Source organism: Sporothrix brasiliensis (assembly GCF_000820605.1).
Source record: "Sporothrix brasiliensis 5110 chromosome Unknown Cont20, whole genome shotgun sequence".
In the NCBI taxonomy this organism is placed as follows: domain Eukaryota; kingdom Fungi; phylum Ascomycota; class Sordariomycetes; order Ophiostomatales; family Ophiostomataceae; genus Sporothrix; species Sporothrix brasiliensis.
The window spans coordinates 40,193-65,987 of record NW_024467139.1 but is presented as its reverse complement, the minus strand read 5'-3'; the positions used below and the strand labels follow the sequence as shown (position 1 = coordinate 65,987).

The 25,795-nt window shown below is 53.5% G+C and overlaps 8 protein-coding genes across 8 annotated transcripts; 5 read left to right on the top strand and 3 right to left on the bottom strand.

The window, feature by feature from the left end:
- Positions 1–1,426: 1,426 nt before the first annotated feature.
- Positions 1,427–2,844, bottom strand: SPBR_07245 (uncharacterized protein; the record flags this gene model as incomplete). Its single annotated transcript, XM_040765499.1, has 2 exons — positions 1,427–2,646; positions 2,706–2,844. 2 exons carry the CDS (start codon positions 2,842–2,844, stop codon positions 1,427–1,429), a joined length of 1,359 nt encoding a protein of 452 aa, XP_040616014.1.
- A 2,776-nt stretch (positions 2,845–5,620) lies between these two features.
- On the bottom strand, positions 5,621–7,980 carry SPBR_06710 (uncharacterized protein; the record flags this gene model as incomplete). Its single annotated transcript, XM_040764966.1, has 2 exons — positions 5,621–7,822; positions 7,945–7,980. The coding sequence occupies 2 exons, from the start codon at positions 7,978–7,980 to the stop codon at positions 5,621–5,623; spliced, it is 2,238 nt and encodes a 745-aa protein (XP_040616013.1).
- A 988-nt stretch (positions 7,981–8,968) lies between these two features.
- On the top strand, positions 8,969–10,405 carry SPBR_07223 (uncharacterized protein; the record flags this gene model as incomplete). The annotated part of the gene is made up of 1 exon (XM_040765477.1): positions 8,969–10,405. The coding sequence occupies one exon, from the start codon at positions 8,969–8,971 to the stop codon at positions 10,403–10,405; it is 1,437 nt and encodes a 478-aa protein (XP_040616012.1).
- A 1,579-nt stretch (positions 10,406–11,984) lies between these two features.
- SPBR_07821 (uncharacterized protein) lies at positions 11,985–12,702 on the top strand (the record flags this gene model as incomplete). The annotated part of the gene is made up of 2 exons (XM_040766075.1): positions 11,985–12,303; positions 12,470–12,702. 2 exons carry the CDS (start codon positions 11,985–11,987, stop codon positions 12,700–12,702), a joined length of 552 nt encoding a protein of 183 aa, XP_040616011.1.
- Positions 12,703–14,379: 1,677 nt separating this feature from the next.
- SPBR_07799 (GAF domain-containing protein) lies at positions 14,380–15,118 on the bottom strand (the record flags this gene model as incomplete). The annotated part of the gene is made up of 2 exons (XM_040766053.1): positions 14,380–14,748; positions 14,948–15,118. The coding sequence occupies 2 exons, from the start codon at positions 15,116–15,118 to the stop codon at positions 14,380–14,382; spliced, it is 540 nt and encodes a 179-aa protein (XP_040616010.1).
- Positions 15,119–15,662: 544 nt separating this feature from the next.
- Positions 15,663–18,191, top strand: SPBR_06652 (uncharacterized protein; the record flags this gene model as incomplete). Its single annotated transcript, XM_040764908.1, has 1 exon — positions 15,663–18,191. One exon carries the CDS (start codon positions 15,663–15,665, stop codon positions 18,189–18,191), a length of 2,529 nt encoding a protein of 842 aa, XP_040616009.1.
- A 569-nt stretch (positions 18,192–18,760) lies between these two features.
- On the top strand, positions 18,761–19,727 carry SPBR_07623 (uncharacterized protein; the record flags this gene model as incomplete). The annotated part of the gene is made up of 2 exons (XM_040765877.1): positions 18,761–19,154; positions 19,237–19,727. 2 exons carry the CDS (start codon positions 18,761–18,763, stop codon positions 19,725–19,727), a joined length of 885 nt encoding a protein of 294 aa, XP_040616008.1.
- Positions 19,728–21,759: 2,032 nt separating this feature from the next.
- Positions 21,760–25,484, top strand: SPBR_06428 (phosphatidylserine decarboxylase; the record flags this gene model as incomplete). Its single annotated transcript, XM_040764684.1, has 3 exons — positions 21,760–21,963; positions 22,028–24,404; positions 24,550–25,484. The coding sequence occupies 3 exons, from the start codon at positions 21,760–21,762 to the stop codon at positions 25,482–25,484; spliced, it is 3,516 nt and encodes a 1,171-aa protein (XP_040616007.1).
- Between the last annotated feature and the right edge of the window lie 311 nt (positions 25,485–25,795).

Sequence of the window (25,795 nt, the reverse complement as noted above, 5' to 3'; positions counted from 1 at the left end):
GCAGTGCCACTTTGGTTGCTCTTCGTTTCTTACGTTCACCTTATTGTTACCGTTTCCAATCCCTACCCGGTGCTGGTCAGAGGACCCTCATTTGGTTCTTGGGTATCAGGGCGTGTGTAAGTGTAGATGGCTAGGCGGTGTCAAAAAAAAGTTGGGCGCCATCGCAGCTTGGGATAGGGGCATTTTCTCTATACCGCCGATTTACGTGTCCTTGCCATGTTCCTTTTTTTCACGACAAAATCGGCCTAGAATCGGGTTTTTGGTGTATATATACCCCCTTATCTTGTTTTGTTCCTTTTAACTTTTCTTATTTTCACCTATATTCTCAGTGGAGCGTCTTGTTTACCCTCTCTCGCATGGCTGGCGGAACAACACACAATCACACGCATCGCAAAATTACAACTGCCCAAACAAATAAAATGGATTTGGACCATGGCGGTATAGTCTCGACTCAGACGATATGACATCATCCATTTGCGCATTAATTATACCAGCGTATTCAGTCAGCTGTTGGTTGGCACATTTTTTCCTCGTCTTCGGTGAACCATATCTACCTGGTCCCCCGATCGATCACGTCGTACTTGTAAGATGTGACAAACACAAAACTAGGTGATACAAGTTTACTGCAATGTATAGTTGTTGCAAAGGATGCAGGTGTGGCCGGTGGTGTGTGGGACCGCATTTGTTTCGTATTATTGAGTACATGTAATGTTATTTTTGGGCTCCGGAAATCAATTTTGCCAGAATACGATGTACATGAAAGCATGGTTATTTGATATTTGTCAATTGTTTCTGTTTTACGTCTTTTTATATATATATAGTGTGTGTGTGTAGTCATAATAAAATAGTAAAACAATAAAATAATAAAAATAATGCTTTGTTAATAACAGCGATACTATCAAATTTTTGCATAGAATTAAAATAAGTAACAAGAAAGTGATCGGCGCATATACTCAATCTTGTTTCCTCTTCGTTCAGAAGAAAAGACAATAAAGACACACACAAACATGCAAACGCAGTGCCAACGTAGAAGTCTCTAAAGAGGCGACCACGAGTTGACCTGCTTGACCTTTAAACAGAGCGATATTTCCGTAATCAAGTTTCATAAAAAAGCTGTAAAAACGTAGAATACTCACTAACGGGTTTCTTCTAAGTAACCACTTTCGACTAACAAAGTACAAGCATTAATCGCCACTTTTGTGCCGATGTGGTAACAATGGCTTTCAAACACTCAATAAACCATAAAAGGATAGAAAAAGAAGGGAAAACAAAAGACAGTAGTAAAGAACAGAAAAACCGTTTCCTGGCACAATAAACCGTGCCTGTGTGTCCTTGGACAACACACATAATCAAAACCCGTACACATCACATATATTACTCTAGTCAACATATTTGTTAACGCAACCCCATTCCGATGACCCTGCGTTTACAAAACCAGAGCACCGGCAAGGGAGAAAAAGAAAACGATAGCTGAGACGATGACCGGGCTCTTGTCCATGGGGCCAACAGTGGCAGGGCCGGCGTTCTTGCTGGAGGTGGGCGACGCGGTGCTCGAACCAGAGCCGGGCGCGGCCATGCTGACGCTGGTGGAGCCTGCATTCTGCGAGCCGCTGCCCGTCAAGCCGGGCCCGGTGCCGGCGCCGCTCTTCATGTACGCCTTTGCGTCTTCGGGAATAGCAGGCAGCAGGGTCGAGTCGACCAGCCAGTCGGCGTCCTTGGTGGGGCAGGCCTGGGTGTTTGTCGTTGACGTGAAGCCGCCATCGCCAGTAGGGGCCGGGTTCGCACTCAGGGCGCTGGCGAATTTGGTAAACTGCGGCAGCTCGCTGACGCTGGAGCCATCAATCGAGGCAATACCGAACTTGTTGACCTCCAGAGCGTACTCGTACATGAGACCACCCGAGTAGACACCAGTCATCTCCTTGTTCATCAGAGCGGCAACCTCGCCAAAGTCACGGCCGTTGGTTATGCAGCCGTACTCGGAGAGGAAGATGGGAAGACCGTAACCAGTGAAGTTCTTGACCTTCTGGTCCCAGCCGGACACGGTGAAGTCGGTGTTGCACCACGAGTAGTCGTTGAAGGCGAAGAAATCGCTGCGCTCGTCGTCAGTGCCGCAGTTCATGTAGTCTGCCAGTTGCATGCGGTTCTGCGACACATCGGCGGCCGAGTAGCCAACAGGGACCTTGCGGTAGCCACGCTCGGTAATGTACTGACGGATGTCGCGGGTGACAGCCTTGACAAACGGTGCAGAGAGGGTGGAGGCAGCGGTGGAGTTAATAACCTCGTTGCCAGAAAAGAAAGCCAGCGTGTTGGAGTACTTGATGAACTCGTCGACGGTGGCAAAGACGCTCTGCAGGTACTTGGCGTTGTAAGAAGGCGCAGGATCGGCACTGTTGATTGAGTACAGGGGATTGTTGACATCGAGAATGGCGTAGATGCCAGCATCCGCCAGGGCGTTCATGCAGGCGTCGTGGTTCTTGGAGTTGTCGGTGATGTACACACGGACGGTATTGACACCCAGCTTCTTGAACTCAGCAATGTCACGGTTGCAGATGTCGGAATCGGCGAGGGGGTCCTTGGAGTCAGACGAGCCACCAGGCTGGTAATCAATACCACGGATGTAGAAACGCGTCTTACCAGCCCAGAACGCTAGATGGAGGTCAGTAAGAAGTGCGTGGAGGGGTCAAGAGACGCGGACGAAGCATTACCGTTGCCAGAGGCCGTGACCGTGGGGAGTGAAGCCGCACGGTTGGCCAGCTCGGGGAGAGTTCTAGACGGTTTGGCGTTGACGCCGGACACGGCCGACAGGGCAGCGACAGCCACCGAGGTGAGTGAGAACGAGCGCATTGTGAAGTTTGGTGAGAGGTTCGGAGGACAAAAGAAAAGTAAAGTTGAACGACAGAGGGTGTGAAGAGGGGAGAAGAGTCAACGAAACACGAAGTACGCGAAGTCGACCAAGATATTAAGATGGCGAGACAAGAAAGAATGCCACGACCGCGTTTGGTTAAAAGACCGGGTCAAATTCCAGTGTCGTCTCGCACAATAGGCAATAAGACGCGTGGGTTCAAAAAAGAGAAGTCGCCTCGGAATGAGAGAAAAGGAACGAAGAAATAAAAACAAGGGACCAGAAATAAAAGAGTGATACTGGGCCGAAGGCAAGTGTTAGCGAGAGACGAAGAAGACGAAGTCGAAGATGGTGAATGAAGGAAGAGAAGGAGTAGAGGAACGAGGGTTGTCGATGGAAAAAGGGAAGAAAATAACAAAAGAGCAAATGGGAAGGAAAAAGGGAAGGCACTGGGTAGAAAAGAAAGACAGAACAAAAGAAGAGTCCCAAAACGGCAACATGTGTGGAATGATGGAAGAAGCGACAAGGGCCGTGCCAAGAAGAGGGCAGCTAAGGGGCAGGAGCCCAGAAAAGCAGGGCAAATCTTGGAAGGAAGCCCGGCAAATAGTGTACCAAGCAATCTGTTATTCAGACGGGAAAGAAGGGCCACTAACAAGGGAGAGACCCATGAAGGGCGGAAGTGGTGGAAAGGTGGGAAGGCCGACAAGGAAGAGGGGAGGGGCGAGGGAACAAAAGGAGGTGTGGACGTAGCGCACTCAACGTGTGATGTCGCGCGTAAAAGGGAAGGAACGATTTGGGGAGACAATGCCAGGAAAGAGCACACGTCGGGGCGTCCTCCTTGCTTGACGCAGCCCGGACTTGCAACACTATGGAATGCAGAGCAATACGATTAGATAGAGTACGAAGGCAACGATGTCCACATATGCTGAGGTTGAAGCCGTCATCACTAGACGCCACGGTCGAACATTCTGCATAACGGCGATTGTTTTTGTAATCGCTACTATGAATAGGACAATTGTCACGCGACGCAATGTGACGTTGTCAACGCTACAAGTTTCGTATGTCCCAGGTCCACACAGTTGTGAATTTGCATATGCGTACCGCGTACGGACGAGACAGAGCACAGAGTAATTGCAAACTGGGTTTGGGTGGTCGTTGCTGACTATGGCTGTCAGTGCGCGTTCCTGTTCCTGGTGCGAGAAGGTGTACCAAGATGTGCCAGGCGAGCCAGGCCTGTTGGGCGATCCTGCGCTAAGGCCCAGGGACCCATTTTCTATTTCTGGTCCTGCTGCGATGGGGCCTCGGGGCATCTCAAACCACGACTCGTTTCTGTGGATTTGGTATGGGCCGCCGAGAACATGATCGGCATCTCCAGTATCGCGATATTCAGGGAGCACTGATGATTTGTGGGTGTGACATTCAAGGGTCGCAACAATGTGACGACAGGCCCAGAAATTTGTGCATTTGTAAGATTACAATGAATGTCGTGTATCGTACATGTTTTTACCTGACACTTACTATTACGGAGCACTTTGCATGCAAATAGAGCCGTGTTAGGCGGTCCTGCGACGTGTTTAGGGAGGAAACAGCACCGTGAAACAGAGCAGTAAGCTTGTTTAGCATTATCTCGCAAGTCAAGACAGAGAGAGGTGGGCCAAGGGGGGCTCGGGGGGCTCGGGGGCTCGAAAGGGCTTGCCGCAGTAAGAAACCTGTGACTATCTGTTTGGCTTGATTCTAGCGTGCGGAGTGAGTCCCATGCGTCCAATCATGCGAGGCACGGATGACCCTTCCTCCCGCCAGCTCCGCTCTTGGTGCGCACACCTTTGCAAAAGGCCCGCACATGCTTTGATCTGCTGGGCCGATCTGTGCCTATCGTTTCATGTTTGCAGTTGGCGCATTGAGTACGGCGAGTATGTACGGAGTTTGTTGTAATTACGAAATAGATGGCCTGTAATTTTGTTCGTATCAAGACTTAGATTTGGTGACCTTGTTGTGAAGTTGTCTTGTTGACCGCACCGCTCTTGATCACTATATCGTAAATGGCCTTCTTTGTCGATGCCAGTTGCATGTCATTGAGTCGAGAGAGAAGGTTTCTGATACGTCGAGATAGCCCTGGTCGTGCCTTCCCGGTCTACCGTCGTATGGTTTACTTCTTCCTTATTAGGATGATCCGGTGGATATGCATGTCGTATGCTGTACTTTGAATGCTAATACACACGTGCGTTGTGTGTTCCGTACATCATCCTTTGTTACCGGGCGCTGTTTCCTATATCGTAAGAACGCCGCACTCACGCCGGTGTTCTTAAGGTCTTAATCACGTTTGACCCATCCTGGACCCATTCTGCACACCGTTGCACTGTTTGGCTGATTCAGCTGATTCTTCGTCAATGCTGTCAATTGTCTAAGCGGCACCCCACAAAGTAGTGCCCAAACAAAGACGCTCCATATCCGAGATGGGAAACCCTGACATGACTGCGCCTCGCCCTGACGCCCTCGCTTTTGAATGTTCTCATCTCACACCTGACAAGACGACACTCCGAAGACTCCTTCGGTTCTATGCAGGATCCAGAATAGAAGAAAGGGGAAAAAATAAGAGAACGCAATCAATCGAAGCAGACGAACAGGAAAAAACAAAAGTAAAATTAAAGACCATTGAAAATGCACCGACCGCAGATGCTAATACAAAAAAAAAAAAAAAAAAAAAAAACAGACGAAAGGAAAGACAGAACGAAAAAGAAGACACAAAAGACGTGTTGCAAAGACAAGCAATGAGGATTCTTACACCGCCTGGACATAGCTGGCCGGAACGCTCTTGGTCACGCCTCCCTTTTCTACCTCTACCCAGCCATCGCCAGGGTCGTCCTTGATCAGTACAAACCGCTCGCCCTCGACCATGTTGTGCTCAGCATCGTTCTGGGCAGAGTATGCATATAGGGCCTCCACGTACTTGAGCTTCTTGGCTCCGCGCCGGGGTGCCACGGCCGGCCCCTTTTTCCTGCTGCCCGCGTTGACCGTGTTGTTGGTGCTGATTGATGAGCCGCTGTTGGAGTACGTTGACTGGCCAGTGTTTTGCGGCGCCATGGCCGCCGGCGGAGCGGCGGAGGCTGGTACGACCTCGACGTACGACGCTGGTACCAGGCCCTCCTTGTAGCCCGCGCGGACCTTGGTCCAGCCAGAGCCACTATCTGGTTCGATGACCACCACATCAATGCCCTCGCCCACCGTCAGCTCACCATCGCCGTTGGCCTCGAACGCATACAGCATTTTCCCTTTGGACTGGCTGCCGCTGCCTGCTGGTGCCTCGGGCACACTCCCGGGCAGCTCATTAATGTACGCTGCTGGCGGTGGCGCCAGGACTCTGCGAGGCGCACCTGTCGGTGGTGGACCACTGCGTGAGTTGGCGGGCAGTTCGGCTGGGCCGCTGCCATCGTCACCTGCTGTTGGCGACCGTGCCCCTGATATGGAGCGATGCGCGCTCGTGGCGTATCCGGAGCTGAGCGAGTTCATCGTGTTGGACCGGCTGAGTTTCGGCAGCTCAGAGGCGCTGGTCGATGCGGAGCCTGTCGCTCCGACGCCGTCGCCTGGCTTCAGCATGGAATTGGCCGCTTCTTGCCGCTCCTGCTTCAGCTTCTTGCGCTCCTCCTTGTTCTGCTCGCCGGGACACTCGGCCGGCACCTTCATCTCACACTTGCTGTGGCAGGTGTAGCCGCAGTCACGGCAGTCGAAGCCTTTGGCAGACAGACCCCATATGCGCTCGCCGCAGAGATCGCAGTTGGTCGGAATTTTAAACGTTTGCGACTTGAAGTTGTGGTTGCGTGCCCCCACCGTGACGTCGCCCACGACAGCTGTGATTGTTGACGTCTCAACCTCGGCTGTGATGCGCTTGCGCTCGACCTGGTGCAGGTCCTCCTGCGCAGCAAACATCTGGCCGACCACCACGACTTCGTCTCGCTTCTCGGTGCCGTCGCGGATCTGCTGCTTCAGCTTCTGAATGGCCTCGACCTCGCGCCGTTTCTTGTCGACTTCGCGCCGCAGGTCCCCCAGCTGGCCCTTGGACTTGTTGAGCACATTCCGTAAGAAGATCTTGGCCATCTCGTCCACGACCATGGAGCCGTCGTCGTGCCATACTGGGCTCGGCTCGAACACCTTGTCCGGGGGCTCTTGCCAACCGCCCACGTTGTGCCGCATGTACATCATGGAGTCGAGCTGTGGCAAGTTACGTGCAATTTCTTGGGTCTGGCGGTCGATAATCGCCGTGCTCTGCTGGAGCATGCTGGACTCCAGCCGGGACGCAACCGTCCACAGGTCATTCAGCCGTAGTGTGCGGAATTCGGCAAGGTCCTGCAGCGAATCGAGCAGCTCTGGTACGTAGTCGTGGTAGTAGCGTTCTTTCTGCTTGTTCGTGACGTTGATGGCGATGAGATACGAGTTCTTGACATTGTTCATTTCGGCGATTTGCTGTTGGTAGGCCGACTGTGCTTTGGCCTGGCCGAAGCCCGTCTCGGTCTTCTTGCGCTTGCTCTCGACCTCCTGGCACACTGCGTCGTACTTGGTCTTGACCTTGCGTAGGTCAGCGTACGAGGCGTCGCGTTCCCGCTCGACCTTCTCGGCAAAGTCAGCGTGGCGCTTGCGCAGCTCCTCGAACCGCACACCAAGCGTCTGTAGCGGCGCGGCGACCTTGTTAATCAGATCGTTTCCGTACGTGTCGTGCTCGTCGGCCCGTGCTTCGAGTGTTGTGAGCTGCGTTGTCCAGGTCGTAAGAGACGCACTTTCGAGAGAGCCGGGCGTCATGGCTGGTGTTTCGCCGACGCTCAGCACCGACGACTTTCGTGTTTTCTTTTCAAAATACTTTTTGGCCAGAACCTTGAGCTTGGCACTGTAATCCTTCTCAATGGCGCTCCGCTCGCGGTAAAACTGCTGGATGTCGTCGAGCCATGCAATGCCGTTCGAGACCCAGGCGTTGGCAGGCTTAAAGCCATCCTGTCCGGAAGAAAAGGGATTAGCATTGAAAACGGCACCAAAAGAAGAACTGGCCAGGCCGCAAGACGCATATGCCGTCCAATCTGGTCGTCCGATCCGGTCATCCAATCCGTCCAACATACCTTCAGCTCAGCGCCGAACGTCGGCGGACTCTCCATGGTGGTGGTCAGGGATTGCTCCGGCGGCACACGTGAGGCTCGGAGGTCAGTGACGCAGCCGGCTCGCACAACATTCAGAGGACGGTTGTCGTCAGTGTGCAAAGGTCTTTGCAACCGTCGAAATTCGCGAAACGCAAGATGCGAAGTCCGAGTGTGGTTGTAGTCGTGGCAGCAAAGACGGGGACTGGGTAGAGGTAGAGTTGCCTTCCTTTCGCCGCGCAGTCGTGTTCGCAGTCGTTTTCGGAGGAGTACGTCGCCGAGTGCTCCATTGGGAAGGCGCAGTGCTCAATGCGATATTTCCAGTCAGCCATGGCGCGGGGAACATGCCCCCCCCCCCCCCCCGGTCGTTTGCTGGAAAGTTGGCTGTAAAGCTGCCTGTATGTCAGTCATTGGTGGTCGTTAGTGGTCTTTTTAGCGGCCCGAGCAGCCTGGCCAGCCTCCACCTCTTAACCCCTCGGTGTAGTGTCTCGACGTATGTTCCTTTCGTGTACCACGTCCCGAACAGGCGCTATTCTGCCGCTCCCTACCGCCTCCACAAGCTCTTAACTGCTGTCCCGAAGCTCTCTGTTTCGCACCCCACCTTTTTGCCCATGGTGTTTGTGCTGTCAATTTGCTTTTGTAGTCTTTGTTTTGCAACCTTTGTTTGGAGCACCGTCAACATCCCGCATTCGTACGCTGCGCTTCCTTTCCGCAAGCCTTGAGTGCCTTCTCAACAAGAAACTCTTGCTCACCTATTTCCCTTTGACGCTGGTACGTACCGTGTGCGCCGTGTATCGCTTTTGTTGGCCACCTGTCGCCCATTTTGTCCTCTCTTGCTTTCTTTTTCTATCTTTCTTTCGCTTTTTCTCTCTTTTTGTTTGCCACGACTTTTCTTCGTACTTGTATTGTTTCCTGATCTCTGCTGACAACTGTCAGTTTAACGCAGCGGCGACGCCAACATCTGTATCGACACCTCCCTTTCACGCCCTTTCACACATACCACAACATAATGGCGGACCTGGCAAGCCGCATTACCAGGCCGGACGGCGCCGCGGCAGACACGCCTGCTGCAGCCGCCCCGGTCGAGGATACTCCCGTCGACACCGCTGGTCCTGGCCTCATTGAGTCTACCTACGACGTCGAAGTCAAGCTCAGCGAACTGGGTTCGCTGACTGACAACCCGCTGTCGTCTGTCTCATCCTTTGAGGAGCTGGGACTGAAGAAGTCCATTATCGACGGCCTGTTCGCCCTCAATTTCAAGAAACCGTCCAAGATTCAGGAACGCGCTCTGCCGCTTCTCCTCGCAGACCCGCCATGCAACATGATTGCCCAGTCGCAATCGGGTACGGGCAAGACGGCCGCTTTTGTCGTTACACTACTGTCACGTGTTGATTTCAGCCAGCCGACGACGCCGCAAGCCCTGGCTCTGGCGCCCAGCCGTGAGCTCGCCCGGCAGATAGAGTCGGTGATTAACCAGATTGGTCAGTTCTGCGAGGGCCTGAATGTGGCTGCTGCGATTCCTGGCGCTGTGGAACGCGGTGCCGCTGTGCAGGCCAATGTCGTCGTGGGCACGCCTGGGACCGTCATGGACCTCATGCGGCGCAAGCAGCTGGATGTGTCGCAGCTGAAGCTCCTTGTTATTGACGAGGCGGACAACATGCTTGACCAGCAGGGGCTCGGCGAGCAGTGCGTGCGCGTTCGTGAGAAACTTCCGCGTTCCATCCAGGTGTTGCTGTTCTCGGCCACTTTCCCCGAAAAAGTTATGCGCTATGCGGAGAAGTTTGCACCGAACGCCAACCAGATGCGCCTGCGCCAGCAGGAGCTGACTGTGCGGGGTATCTCACAGATGTACATGGACTGCCCCTCTGAGACGGAGAAGTACGATGTGCTGTGTAAGCTGTACGGCCTGATGACGATCGGCTCGTCGGTCATCTTTGTCAAGACGCGCCAGAGTGCCAACGAGATCCAGCAACGCATGGAAGCCGATGGCCACCGCATTGCTGCGCTGCATGGCGCGTACGAGGGCGAGAGCCGTGATACGCTGCTCAACGACTTCCGCACGGGCAAGTCCAAGGTGCTTATTACCACAAACGTGTTGGCGCGTGGCATTGACGTGTCGAGTGTGTCGATGGTGATTAACTACGACATCCCGATGAAGGGAATGGGCGACCGTGAGCCGGATGCTGAGACGTACCTGCATCGCATTGGCCGGACGGGTCGCTTCGGCCGTGTCGGCGTCAGTATCAGTTTCGTGCACGACCGGAAGAGCTTCACGGCGCTGGCGGACATTGCCAACCACTACGGCATTGACTTAATCCAGCTGAGTCCTGACGACTGGGAGGAAACAGAGAAGAAGATTCGCCACATTCTGAAGTCGGCTCGTGCCCAACCCGAGTACAAGCCCACATCTGCCGAAGCTGCTGCTTCCGCCGCGCAGGGACCTTAGTATGTTTTGTTACATTTCTGCTGAACCCCTTCTGAGACAGAACGCCTTGTTAACCAAATCAGGGCAGGGACTTTTATGACGTACCCGTCCGGGTTGCTCATGTCGCGCTAGCTAATGTGCATCTGGCAAGGAAGCACTGTCCGATGGAGGCGACAGAGCTGGTCAAGCTAACCCCAGTGAATGGCTGGAGGACATAACCGGCTCGAGAAAATGCGAGGTAGTGTAATACCGGAATAGAACGGGGTAGCTGAAGATGAGACAATAGGAAAATAGGAGGCACAAGGACGAGGATATGTTCAAAGATACCATGATTTCAAGTAGCCGACAACCATGCTAAAGGGGAATGGAAGGCCGACGATTACGATTTGCAAACATGTAAATCATATAATGCAGACATTACGCAGGAACGATGTTGAGCTACGACAGTATTTGTTAGGTCGACAGCAACGATTCTGTTTTCCTATTACCTTGACGCTGATTATTGTAAGCAACGATTGTGAGAGGAGGCGATTCACCAGATGCAGGGAAGTTCATGTAGTTGAAAACTTCTTTTCGCGCAACCAAAACGGGTAGTCTGGTACGTACTTGCCTCGAACCGCTGACGTGGGGTGCCGGAGGATTTTAGACGCTGGGCTTGCTTCCAAACAGAAACCAGGGGCTGTGTGTGGCCAAGCCTTCCCCAGCCAAGTACCAGAAACGACACCTCATTTGTCGACCATCTCGAGGCGCGCAGATTCCCGCAATTTTGCTCCTGAGATGAAGGTTTGATTTGGCCGCATCTGGCCGTGCCGGACCTACGACAGCGTCTCGCCTGGCAACGACAGGCGGACAAGCATCACAGGAAGGTTGGCAGGCAACGCAATCTCGGTATCGCATCCATGCAAATCAGCGCCTGGAATAGCAGTAACCGTCCAAAACGACCAAAACAACCCAAAACGTTCCGCTATTTGAGTTGCGCCGCCCAATAAGCGACGTGTCCGTCTTGAGAGCCATGGTCTGCATGGCTGTAAGAGAGGGCGTACGACGACCGCGAAGCCATGACGTCGTGAAGCCATGAAGCCATGAAGCCATGAAGCTATGGGACCAGTCAAGGCCGAGGACGCCGGCGGCTAGAAGAGCCCCTTCATACTTCTGCAGTATGCGAAACGGTGACGGAAAACGGGGCCGATAATCTTGTTTTGGGAACGAGATGAGGTTGGCAGCTTGCTGCATGCTTCACAGCCTTGGGCCATTGTGGCCTTGGCCTGTTCAAGTCTGACATACCTGGTTGCCTCTTGTATCGCCACTTTGACCTCCAAGTCGAATCCCGTTTCACTCGGGGCCATTGAGGCCTTATCTGCCTTCATCTCGACAGTTTACTTCTCTCTGCCTCCCTCTTCGACGACGATATTCATTTTGGAGCAACAAGGCGACTGTTTCCCCGAAACACGGCACGGCCTTCTTTACACCATGCCCATCGCCTGCATTTGTACAGAGAGAATGCCATAAACGCCAAAAACATCCGCAGACAGATGCCAACCCAGGTACGCCTCTCCCAGGACTGGCGGAAGTTTTGGTCGTATGGCCAGATCTTCACAAGATGCCATTTCTGTCTCGTGATACGACCACACCGGTGTTGTTTTTCTCGATCTTGTCCTTTGTGGTCCCGGCAAGGCCCGCCGCCGCCAATGTCATCGACCTACCCAGCGAGATTGTCGCCTTTGTCCCATCATGTGCATCAGCCTGCTTCTCGACGTTTGTCAACAACAACTTTCCACTGGGAATCTGCGGCAAGGACCCGACGTTTCAATGTTTGTGTGAACACGCGGGGACCAACGGATTTACCGTGGGCGAGGGTGCGTTGGCCTGCATCGCGTCCGAGGACAGCACCGGACGCTGCACCGGCACCGATGTCTCATGTGAGTTAGGATACGCTTTATTGCTCTTAGCCGTCAACCTCCCCCTAACGTACGATATGCTTCAGTGACTGTGTCAAAGAAGGCATATTCTATGTGTTCTGGCCACAGCAGCGCGGCCCTAGAAACGCACGCAACCATCTTGGCCTCGCTGGTGATCCCGTCCCAGTCCACCAAAACTGTAACGACGACAGTCGTTGGAAATACGAAAGGGAGCACGGAAGGAAGCACCGCGAGTCACATAGCAACCCGAACTACCTCAAAGCCAACCGCCTCTACATCAACTCGAACGCCAACCACATTGACGAGCAGTGCTACTCTGTCCACAGAGTCTCGCTTGTTAACTGCCCCGCCCCGTTCAAGCACGGCCATGGTGACCTCGCCTCCTACAACAAGCAGTAAACCGGCATCGAAAACATCATCCGCGCAAACAAGTGCGACATCAGACCAGACGCAGCGAAGTAATGGTGTCAGAAGCCTGAGCGTTGCGCAGATTGTTGGAATATCTGTCGGAACGGCCACTGCACTTTTTTTTGCCATTGCACTATCCATCTATCTACGCTTTCTTCGCCGTCGTCGCCTAATGCTTGTTCCTCGATTGACTGGCGATGGCGGTGAGGGTGGTGGCCATGGAGGCGACGAAGAAGGACTTCAAAAACGGGTTCGGCCGGGAACGGGACACGAGCTCCAGATATCTGCTCCCGTGAACCTACAAGGACCGACGCACCCCTCGAACAGCACAGGTCCTTTGTGGCAAGAAAAGTACATGAATAGCCGGACAGCGCCGCGGGATACGCAGAATAACCAGGACGCAGAGAACCGCCCGAATCCTCCACCAAAAAGCCCTCCTCAAATACTTTTAACAAGGCCAACTCTGGAGAGATCGGTCAATGATGCATCTCGGGTGCCAGTTGCGAGGTACAATCGAAATCTAACACCAGGGACGATCAACGGCCAAGTGAAAAATAGGCCACCCAAGGACAATCAGGATCCCGTTCAGACTACAAAAAATATATCTCCGACACAAAGCAGCGTTCCCCCATCCCTTCTCATACGTCCACCTCCACAAAACATTGCCCCTGATAGACATTTTCCAGAGGAGCCGGTAGCCACTATATCCCGCCCTGTGCCATATCCATCATATTACGGAATCCCGCCGGACGAAGACCATCTGTACAGTGGCTATCCCCAACAGAAAAAATACACAGAGAAAACGTCACTATCGACGCGACTCGTGGAGGCCCAGCCAGTTCAACCGGAACGCAACTTGCCTTCCGTATTTCAGCCGCCATTGACAAGTCGGGACAGTATTGTGACTGAATTTGCCGAGGACGGTGAAGACAACCTCTCACCAAGAGCGACAGACGATGGACTATATCCATCTCGTCGATTCACTTCGAGGCAAGATTTGTCTCATACGCCACCGGACGCACAGCATGGTGGCTATTCCGCCCCAATAAGCACTTATCAAGAACCTCACCTGAGCCCTCAACCATCACGCCAGCCATTGCCGCAATTCCAAATACAGCCCCATCACCAACCTCAACTCCGACCTCAACCCCCACCCCGGACCCCATCACCAAGGGCCCAAGGTGACGATCTGGCCCGCGGGGTCCAGCCGCCATATATGTCTCCGTCTCTTGTGCCTCGACCTCTCGATGTTGGAACACACAATCCCGGAAGGAATACCGGAAGGTCTGGGCCAACCCTGGATATGCCGGTCGGAGCAGGCAGCAACGTCTCGCGGATGGCCAAAATGCGGCTGGGCGATGAGCGTGCACTTGGTCTACGGCTGGTGGGTGATGGACGGCCGCAGCGTCCACGGCAAAATGCCGGCTGGAGACGGATGGACGACAACTTTGGAGAGTATTAAATGGCAGCGGTTGTCCCAGACCTGTATCTTATCCCTTTGTCCTCATAAACTCTTTTGATGTTTTCTTTTCTATTTTTGATCTTCTCTTTCTTCTCTCTTCGCACTACCGCACACTTCTTATGTACTTTAGTCTATTAGATATTGATATCTATCGTGGATGCCATAAAATAATGTTTCCTACTCACTCTGCTTTCAGGCCTTCTCCCTTATGGCCAGTCGCAGCTATTTGCGAGTAGTGCTGCGAGCTTCTCGAGGTAGGCCTGGTCGACTTCGTCGAAACCGTTGAGCACGGCACAGTCAATGTCGATGATGCCCACCAATTTACGTGACTCGTTGCTGCCCACGACAATCGGCACCACAATCTCACTGCGGCTTTCACTGTCGCAAGCGATATGGCCGGGGAATGCCTCGACGTCTTTAACCAGCACGGTCTTCTTCTCGGCGGCCGAGGTGCCGCAAACACCGCGACCCAGAGCGATGGTCTGGCAGGCAACCTTGCCGTGGAAGGGGCCCAGAATCAGCTCGTCCCGTTCCTTGCGTGCGGTATCGATCAGATAGAAGCCGGACCAGTTGACCTGGTTACTGGGCCCACCTAAAGACTTGAACGCATGCCATAGCAGCGACGCAGTATTGGCCAAATTGCTGTGTGTCTCTGTCAGTAGAGTTCGTGATGATAGTTAGTGTTCAAGATACATGGTGATGCCCTACCAGACCTATTGAGATTAAACTGTCAGTGGCGCTGCATCCAGTAAGACAAGAAGAGGTTGAACCTACCCAGTTGCGTTGGCCGTCAAACAGACCTTCAGCCTGAAGCAAGACCTGCTCATAGGCCTCCTCTTTGCTGAGGCCGTCGTCGAAGTTGGACGCGTCGGCGTGGCGCTGTTCGGTTAGTAAAAATACTGATACAACGGCCTTGAGATGCTGGGTGCTGGTCCGTACCACCATCTTGAAATGCGTTGTTGTGTTGGGTTTGAAGATATCGTGACAAATCTGAATCGGCTTCACACGGGTTAATGCGCAATTCGGTTGACAAAGTATTTTCCCCCTGCTGTAACTTTGTGTGGGAAATGACGTGCCCAATAGGTTCCGCTGTCTCCCCACTCCCATGCCGTTCGGAGCCCGCTAACAGCACCGTCGGACCCTGGCAAGGCCAGGCCTTCGTCCTTCCAGCGCCTTCCCGGATCGGTTCAAGCCCACATGAGACGCAAATTAGTGGAGGCTTTAAAGCTACCGTAGCTCCTGCAGACACTGTAAGATAACCTCTGCCTCAACAGCTCTTGCCCCAAAACAAAAGACGAAACTATGACGCAGGTGACGGCAGGTGGTCAAGTTCTAAACGAAAACACACCGAGGAAGCCGCCAGCTGGTTTCGCAGCATCGCCTCACAGTTCAAACAAAATCCACCAGATGCGATGCAACCACTTTGTTCCTCCAAAGTCTGAATGATTAACACTCCTGCGACACTGCAATTGGCACTCAATCTCCCAAAATGTCGCTAGGAAGCGACTCCGTCAACGACCACGATGACTACGGCCCGAATGCACGACTTCTGGACAGGGAACCTTGGCGGGCTTCTCTAGAAGAGCACGATCGTCAAATGGAAAAGACACGTCGAGATGAGGGAGATGGAGACCAGCAGCCAAGCTCTTCTATCTCGCCTTCAGCACTGGCGATTTCCAGACGTCGTCGGCTGCTGGCTGTTATGGTAGCCGTCTTGATGCTGCTTGGGCTCTCTGTTTTTGCCTTCCAGCCTCTGAAGCTCTCGTCCTTGGCCTGGCTAGAATGGACAAACCACTGGATAGGCTCGTGCACCACTGCAAACAGACCCGTGACGAACGACGTGAGCTCCGATGTGGGTGATCTCTTCTTGCTAGGAGTCGGCAAGGCTGACATCACCGGCCCCGTCGTCGAGATCAACCTGATGGGATATGCTGATCCCAAGCAAGTAGGTACTGGTCTTCGACAGCGGCTCTATTCGCGCGCATTCATTATCGGTGACGCCGATCCGGAGCGTGCGGCCGACCGATTCGTCTACCTGGTTCTTGATACACAGTCGGGCGACACTGCTGTCCGCTACGGCATTATCAACAGCCTTCGCAAGCTCGGCACCGAGTATGCTGCGCTCTATGGCCACCACAATATCGCCGTTACAGGCACGCACTCACACTCGGGCCCCGGTGGATGGCTTAACTACCTGCTGCCGCAGATTACCAGCAAGGGCTTTGACCGCCAAGGCTTCGATGCCATTGTCGACGGGGCCACGCGGTCGATCCAACGTGCCCACGAGGGCCTTCAACCGGGGTATCTGAGTACATCCTCGGCCAAGGTCAAGGATGGCAATATCAACCGCAGTCACTTTGCCTACATGTCCAACCCAGAAGACGAGCGTGCGCGATACAACAAATCTGGTACTGCGGACAAAGATGACGGATCCGTTGACAAGGATTTGACACTGGTCCGCTTCCAGCGTGCCTCGGACAAAAAGGATATTGGCGTGCTGACCTGGTTCCCGACGCACGGCACGTCCATGCTGGGCAACAACACTCTCGTCTCCGGCGACAACAAGGGCGTTGCTGCCTACTTGTTTGAGAATGGCGTGCGCGATGCCGGCAAGGCTGCAAGTGACCATCAATTCGTCGCTGGCTTTTCTCAGGCCAATGTCGGCGACACAAGTCCCAACGTCCTGGGCGCCTGGTGCGAAGACGACTCCGGTTTGCCATGTAGCTACGAAAACAGCACCTGCAGCAACGGCAAAGCCCAGTCCTGCCATGCCCGCGGCCCCTTCTTCCGTGAGGATAACACGGGTACTGCCTCATGTTTCGAAATCGGCCGCCGCCAGTTTGAGGCGGCCTGGACGGCATACCGGTCATCCACAGCGCAACCTATTCGCGGGTCTTGGGTCAAGTCGTTCCATACCTTCCACAACATGGCCGACTTCACTTTCACGCTACCCAACGGTACAACTGCACAGACGTGTCCCGCGGCACTTGGTTACTCCTTTGCGGCGGGCACCTCTGACGGTCCTGGCGCCGTGAACTTTACCCAGCACGACTCAGACCCCTCCAACACGTCGCCGATCTGGCGTGCCGTCTCGCGCTTTCTCAAGAACCCGTCAAAAGAACAAAGGGCGTGCCATGGCGCCAAACCAATTTTATTGGACGTTGGTGAGCTTAGCAGGCCTTATCGATGGACGCCCAATGTGGTGGATATTCAAGTATTGCGTGCCGGCAACCTTGTCATCGTGGTTAGCCCTGGAGAAGCAACAACCATGGCCGGCCGACGCTGGAAAGAGGCCGTCGCTGCTGCGTACCCTACACTGGACGATGGGCCTTCTAGAGACCAAGAAGCTGTGGCGTCTACCTCCCCGGTCGTGGTCTTGGGTGGCCCTGCCAACAGCTATACACACTATATCACAACCGAAGAAGAATATGCCATCCAACGATATGAGGGCGCTTCGACGCTCTATGGTCCTCATACGCTGGCTGCATACATCAACGTGACGCTCGAACACCTGTCCTATCTGGCGGCCTCGATACGACCCGGGGATCTGCCACCACTCGACGACGACCTTGATTCGTTTCCGCCCGACAACAGCAACCGCTCACTGTCGTTTATCACCGGTGTGATTCGGGACGGGCCGTCACTATTCAAGAAGTTTGGCGATGTCACAAAGGATGTCGATGCAACCTACCGCCGGGGTTCCTGGGTCGCCGCAACATTTGTTGGCGCCAACCCACGGAACAACCTGCGGCTGGAGCAAACATTTGCAGCCGTCGAGAGGCAACTCGAAGCCGGAGGTGCCTGGATCACTGTGCGGGACGATCGGGACTGGTCGCTGGTCTACCGCTGGCGGCGTATTAGCGAACTGATGGCTACAAGCGAGGTCGAACTAGTCTGGGAGACGGAGGACTGGGCCACTCCTGGCACCTACCGTCTCCACTACTACGGCGACTCGAAGTCGCTCGGTGGTACTGTGACACCGTTTGAGGGCGTGTCTGGGCCGTTTGTACTGGAGTAAAAATTGGTTCCTGGTTGTCTTGTTTATGTTGTGATTTTGTTATCATGGATATCGGGCTCATCTTTAGGTTGGTTTATTATTATTGTCTGTTTTATTTGACTGTTTTGTGTTCTATTATCGTCCTCAAGCTCATTTTTCATTAAAAATTGCCCATATGTTAAAAAAAAAGTTTTATCCCTTGTATTTTTCCATACAATTTTAATTTTGCGGTACACTACTTTTCAGTATAAGATGTTCAATTTACGTGCTTGTAGAGTCTGTTGTAATGCCACGTCTGATAATAGGCTATACAGTGCGAAATATTGAATATTGCCAAGGATCATACATACACACAGTGTATATACACTGTAACTGGCGCCGATAGGACAAGTGGGCTGGCGAGGAAAGCCAGATCTACTAACGAATGTACGAAGTAGACCTCCTGAAATGCCACGAAAAATAGCTACTAGCATCACCTCACTCGACGACGATACCCGCGCGACAATTTTCCCATCGAACCCCCGCGCGTACCGACCGAAGGTCCCTAACCGAACCCTCTAAAGTCGAAATAGAACACATATCCCACCGAAATGGATCCCTACTCGGCGGAAGGTGAGCTGATCAACATCCACAACCACTTCCATCAGGGCCAGTTCCAGGAGGTGGCCGACTACAGCACCGAGTCATTGTCTCCCGAGAATGAGTTGGCTGCACGTGTTCTGCAGCTGCGGGCACGCGTAGAGCTGGGTGAGGCCAAGGCTGTGCTCGCTGATGTGAAGAATGCGTCTGAACCGGCCCTGCAGGCCGTCGGCGCACTGGCCGAGCAGCGTTCAGGCCGCTCCGACGGGGCTGTTGCCACAATCACCAAGCTGGCCGAGACAGCCGGCGATGATTCTACAGTCCAGATTGTCGGCGGCACTGTACTTCAGGCGGCTGGCAAGTCGGAAGAAGCCCTTGCCCTTCTCTCCCAGCACGATAGCAACCGTACGTATTCTTTCTTTTCGCTATTGGCAAGCCCTCATTGTACCCGCCGATCTGACGACCGACTAACGTCATGTAATAACAGTTGACGCTGTTGCACTGATTGTGCAGATTCATCTGCAGCAGAACCGCAACGACCTGGCCCTCAAAGAAGTCGTCGCTGCCCGGAGGTGGGCGCAGGACTCGCTGCTCGTCAACCTTGCTGAGTCATGGGTCGGCCTGCGCCTCGGCGGCGAACGTTACCAGCAGGCCTTTTACGTCTTCGAAGAACTGGCCCAGGCACCGGCCTCCTCGTCGGCCCGTACACTCGTGGCCCAGGCCGTATCTGAACTGCACCTTGGTCGCACAGAGGAGGCACAGGCGGCACTGGAGCAGGCGGTGAAGGCCGCCCCTGAATCCGCCGATGCCGTTGCTAACCTTCTTGTTCTCGCTGTCCTGACTGGCAAGGACACGACCGAGACGACCAGCAACCTCCAGAACATCAACGCGCAGCATCCCCTGCTGGCCGACCTGGAGCAGAAAAGCAGTCTGTTCGACAAGGCCGCGATGAAGTACCAGGCCAAGGTGTCCGCATAAGATCGGTGGGCTTTGTAGATGCAGGAACACGCAAACTAGTTACACGAAAGCAGCTTCGAGGGTAATGATACAGGACCATACGCGTGGATAAACACCAAACGAGGGACTGTGCAACGACGGCAACACAAGGATGGATGCAAAGGAAATACCACAGAAGACAAGTGGGCACGGATAGGGTAGCAAATGAAGCAATGTTATCAACGTGAACACGGCTTGAGAGGTTCACGCGTCTAATTTTATTTTGCTATCGAAACAGCATATCCATACATTTGAACGGAACACATACCTCCTCCAGGCAGTAGTGCACCATTCATCTTTCTGTCCATGGCCATGCATCTTACTCATCCTTCAGCGTGATCTTGTCGTCCCCAACTGCGTTACGAGCTGAGACATGCTGTTATTTGGGGCGACAAGTGACTTGCACTTATTTCGTGTCCTCTATTGGTGTTGGCGTGTGGCCAACGTCTTGCTTCGTTTTTGCGTGACCTAAATTGGTCTGGCCAGCCGGCCCTTTTAGAGCCTACCTAAAGAGTCCCCAGGTTGGAGTTCGTATGGATTTTGGGCCTAAGCCAGGCGATAGTAGCAAAAGGGTTTCTTCAGCCCCTCCATTTCGTGTCGTTGCCGCTTTCTCATACGTCGCTTCCCCAACGCAGATTACGTTGTTAGTATATGCCACTGCTGCGGAAGGCACGGTTAACACCATCTTTTTCGGGCCTACTGATCATGGAGCCAGACAATTGGCCTTCGCAACCACATCTTAGCTTTGCTCCACGACCCCATTCATTGTTTCTTGTTTTACCCCATGCTTGCCGTGATTTGCCTTGGATCGATGCTGGATGGTTGTGTCCCGCAGGTGCCGGTTCTTTCATTTCTGCGGCCATCTACAGCCAAGACCGGTTTGAAAGGTTTCAGTTGCTTCTTCCGGCCGGTTTTCAGACACCATCTTGCACGCCTGAGCTCTATGTACAGAGTAATATCTGAATCGCCTGCTTTGTACCTTCCACTTGACAACTCATCCTGCTACATCATTCAGGTTACACGCACACGTTTGGCTCGCACAGCTCGCCGTATTCCACTCGCCACTCGATCCCCCCCGCTCTGGCCAATTCAGCCGCTCCTTCCGTACTGCAATGGTGTGTATATCACTTTGTTCATCGCCCCGTTGATTCCTCTTTCCTCGCCGAGCTCCGTATTTGTTTCACAAGGCGCGGTTTGCTCCTTCCACTTTTGGGAGGCCCGGCGTGTTTGTCCTGTTCCTCTAGCCCCATTCCAAATGTCAAATTGCGTGCCTGCCCTGGCCTAGCTGTCCCGCTCCTGCACTTGTCGTACGTTGTATACTTCGCACTTACCATATAAGTATGACGTTGCCGCTGATCCCGATGTAGCCCCCCCAGTCTTTTCCTTACGGCCCAGTGCTTGTTCATGTGTATTGTGTCAACAGCTTCCAAACAATCCTATCTACGGCGCATCAACGAAGTATTTTCGGACCTCTTCTCCGTCGTCCGTTTACCACGAACTGCTGCGCGACTCGCTCGACAAAACAAGGTCTGCCTTGTCCACACCCTGCCAAAACGCCTCCTGGCATTTCTCAAGGCAGAGCGACAAAAGGACGCACAGCAGCTCTCCTCAATTGGCACTTCGATTCCTTGCGCTGCTCCTCGATCTCTCGTCCTCTTAACCCTCAATTTTTCACTTCTTCTTTCTTCAACTGGAGCTCGATCGTTACCTTTTAAGCTCCAGCACCGTCATATTCACATTCTGTCTTCCAGAACCAAGCTTCGTGACGGACCCCAACGAACGGATTGAATTGAAAGAGCTTCTACGTCTTTCACCGCCGTGCGTCGTGGTGCTCCTGTCTTTCAGCCTCTCTAACCCCGCAGACCCACCCAGATTCCTTGTCCTGGCTGCTTCTGTTCCCCTCGATTCTGGACCGCACTGCTTCTTGTTTCTATTGCTCATCTTGTCCTGTACCCAACCATTAACCTTCTGTGTGGCTCGCTGCGCAAGCCGGAGCCATTGAGCAAGCTTCGCCATGGTGCGCATCATCCCCAACCGCCTCAAGCCCTCGTCAGGCAATTCGACCACCAGCTCGACTGCCAACAGCCGTAGTGCCAGCCCTCAGCGTGGCGGCAAAGGCGACCCGGCTTTCAACCGAGACACGGGCCTGCATGTTCATGTGGTCATCATCAAGGCCCGCAATCTGGCCGCAAAAGACCGGGGAGGCACATCGGACCCAGTACGTTTCACCGCGCTCATAAAATGCTCATGTTGACTCGTCAACTAACATTCTGACTGTCTAGTACCTCGTCCTCTCGCTAGGCGATGCGAAACATGCCACGCATTCGGTGTCCAAGACCCTTAACCCAGAATGGAACGAGATCTGCCAGCTGCCCGTCAACGGCGTCTCCAGCCTGATCCTCGACGTTTGTTGCTGGGACAAGGACCGCTTTGGAAAGGATTATCTAGGCGAATTCGACCTGGCCCTAGAGGAGATATTCGTCAACGACAAGACTGAGCAAGAGCCTCGCTGGTACCCTCTCAAGAGTAAGCGACCAGGTCGTAAGACGGGCGTGGTCTCAGGCGAGGTCCTCTTGCAATTCACGCTCTTTGATATCACGGACCGATCTGCCTCTAGCCAGCAGGTCATGGAGAAATTCAATTCTTTTGTGCGCGCGACAACCCCCGACCCAGAGGATGTCCCCCCGCGGGCACAACCCCGCGTTCCCGGCCTTGGACTACCCAAGTTGGGTGCGCGACGCGGATCTTCCAACCCAGCCCCGACATCTACCCCTGCCCTCACCCAGAAAACTAGCAATACCGACGACTATGAAGACGAGGACGCGTACGACGACGAGCCCGCATTGGAGGACGAAGATCCGTCCAAGCCAGAGACGGTAGAAAAGCGGAAGCGCCGGCTACGAATTAAAGGACTCAAGAAAAAGCGACGCGAGAACCCCTACGAATTCATCAACGGTGGCGGTGACGTCCTGGGAATTGTCTTCCTTGAGATCAAGAATATCACCGACCTGCCACCTGAGTCTAATTTAATCAAGACCACATTTGACATGGATCCGTTTGTTGTCACGTCGCTTGGCCGCAAGACTTTCCGTACAAAGACCATCAACCACAACCTCAACCCGGTCTTTAACGAGAAGATGATCTACCAAGTCTTGGCCCACGAGCAAACCTACTCCTTCTCCTTCACCGTCATTGACCGCGACAAGTACTCAGGGAACGACTTCATCGCATCTGCATCGTTGCCGCTCAAAGAGTTCATTGACCGCGCTCCCAAGGCCGACCCCGAGACCGGGCTATACGACCTCCGCGAGCCGCCCGAGTATGTCCCACTTGCCCAGCGTGGACGCTTCAAGCGCCTCGGTCTGTCCCGATCGTCTTCGTCACAAAGCCTGACCAAAATGTCACGCCCAACCCCGACAAAGACTCCTTCCGCCTCTGCGATGAGCAGTGGAGCAACTGCACTCGAGTACCAGGCCCCCGAAGTTTCTGGCGTGTCTGACCCGTCGGGTCCGCAAGGCGACATCACAGACACGCCCCAGGTGACAACCCCGTCGGAAGTCGCTGTTTCTGACCCGATGGCGTCACCTGGCCTCACAAAGCAGATTAGCGGAGGCGGTTTACTGACCGCTGAAGGGAACACTTGTAGTGGCAGCTCACCGACATCATCAATGGGCGAGTCGGGTGCTGTAGACAGTGATGAACCAGGCTTCACAACATTCACACTACCACTAAAGATGAAGAACCTGGAAAAGTGGGAGGACAAGCACAACCCGCAACTGTTTATCCGGGCGAAGTACATGCCCTACCCGGCCCTGCGTCAGCAATTTTGGCGTGCCATGTTGAAGCAGTACGATACCGACGAGAGTGGCAAGATCAGCAAGGTGGAGCTGAGCACGATGCTTGATACACTTGGGTCGACGCTGCGGGAATCTACCATTGACAGCTTCTTCCAACGCTTTAAGAAGACACCTGGCAGTGGCAGCGGTAGCGACGATGATTGGGCCGATTTGACCATTGATGAGACTGTTATTTGCCTGGAGGATCAACTTGACGCGAAACCGAAGCCTCAGCAGTCGGTGTCAGTTACGGACAAAATCAAGGATGCGCTCCCTGACAGCGTCGTCGAGAAGGTCAAGCCCGCCGTGTCTCTTGCTATTTCAGGGCAGTCAGCAAACGTTCCCGAAGCCGACGCCCCCACGGCATCTTTGACAAGCGCGTCAGGTAGCCCAGAGATCCCTGCCCAGAATTCATATGATGCCGAGATGCTGGGCCGTGAGGACCTCGATGAACGTGGTGGCGAGGAGCATGTTGTGGAAATTCGTGAGTGCCCAATCTGCCACCAGCCGCGTCTCAACAAGCGCAAGGATACCGACATCATCACCCACATTGCCACCTGTGCGAGCCAAGACTGGCGGCAGGTGAACAACTTGGTCATGGGCGGGTTTGTCACCTCCAGCCAGGCACAGCGCAAGTGGTACTCCAAGGTGATCACGAAGATTTCGTACGGTGGTTACAAGATTGGAGCCAACTCGGCGAATATCCTTGTCCAGGACCGTATAACGGGCCAGATTAACGAGGAGAAGATGAGTGTGTACGTGCGCCTCGGCATTCGACTTCTTTACAAAGGCCTGCGATCGAACAACATGGAGAACAAGCGAAGTAAGTTGTACTGACGGGCCCACTCCCGCATCTTTTTTGTTTTTTTTTTTTTTTTTTTTTTTTTTTTTTTTTTTTTTTTTTTTTTAAAGTTGTATATTTATATTTGCTATGCACGTAAGCTGTATACTAACCCTGGCCTATGCAGTCCGCAAACTTCTCAAGGGCCTCAGCGTCAAGCAGGGACGGAAGTATGACGACCCTATCTCTAAACAAGAGATTCAAAAATTTATCAACTTTCACCAACTGGACATGTCGGAAGTCCTTCTTCCTCTAGACGAGTTTAAGACCTTCAATGAGTTCTTCTATCGGGCTCTGAAGCCGGACGCACGGCCCTGTTCGGCTCCAAACAACCCTCGTATTATTGTGTCCCCAGCAGACTGCCGATCTGTGGTGTTCAACCGCGTCGATGCGGCTACCAAAGTGTGGATCAAAGGTCGCGAGTTCTCTGTCAAACGCCTTTTGGGTGACGTGTCTGCAGAAGAGGCCAGTCGATACGAGAATGGCGCACTCGGTATCTTCCGGTTGGCACCGCAAGACTACCACCGCTTTCACATTCCCGTCGACGGCGTTCTGGGCAAGCCGAGATTGATTGCTGGCGAGTACTACACAGTCAACCCCATGGCGATCCGATCGGCTCTAGACGTGTACGGCGAGAACGTGCGCGTAGTTGTGCCGATTGAGAGCGAGACTCACGGGCGTGTGATGGTTGTCTGTGTGGGCGCGATGATGGTGGGTAGCACCGTGATTACTCGTAAAGAGGGCGAGCAAGTTAAGCGCGCGGAGGAGCTGGGCTATTTCAAGTTTGGCGGCAGCACACTGGTGCTGTTGTTTGAAGAGGGCCGCATGAAGTTTGACGACGACCTTGTGGAGAACTCGAGCGGTGCACTGGAGACGCTGATCCGGGTGGGCATGTCGGTAGGCCATTCTCCTAACGAGCCGCAGTGGGGACAGGATATGCCCAAGAACGAGACAGAGGTTACGGAGCAAGACAAGATCGAGGCCAAGCGCCGCATCCAGGGCAGCACTATGGCGGAGGATATTACACCCGAGGACAGTGGCGGGGACGATCTGCTGTCGTAAGAGATGGTGCTTTACTATTTCGACATACTTGCTTGCAGGTATTTGCATTGCTAGCTTCCTTTTTCATCTCGAACACATTACTTTTGAACACATTTATGTCCCTACAGCGCCGTTGCATCACCACAAACATCGGCTACGAACAGCGAGAATATGCTTCTTATGCATTGGCGAACGACAGCAGTTTGTCCAAGATCATTCTCTACAGTTTTTATTTTTATTTTATTTAAAAAGCTTTCAATTTACACGATGTTGACTGTTGACTAATGAACATGCATTGATACTACTGTACTGAACTATGGAATGGAATGGTA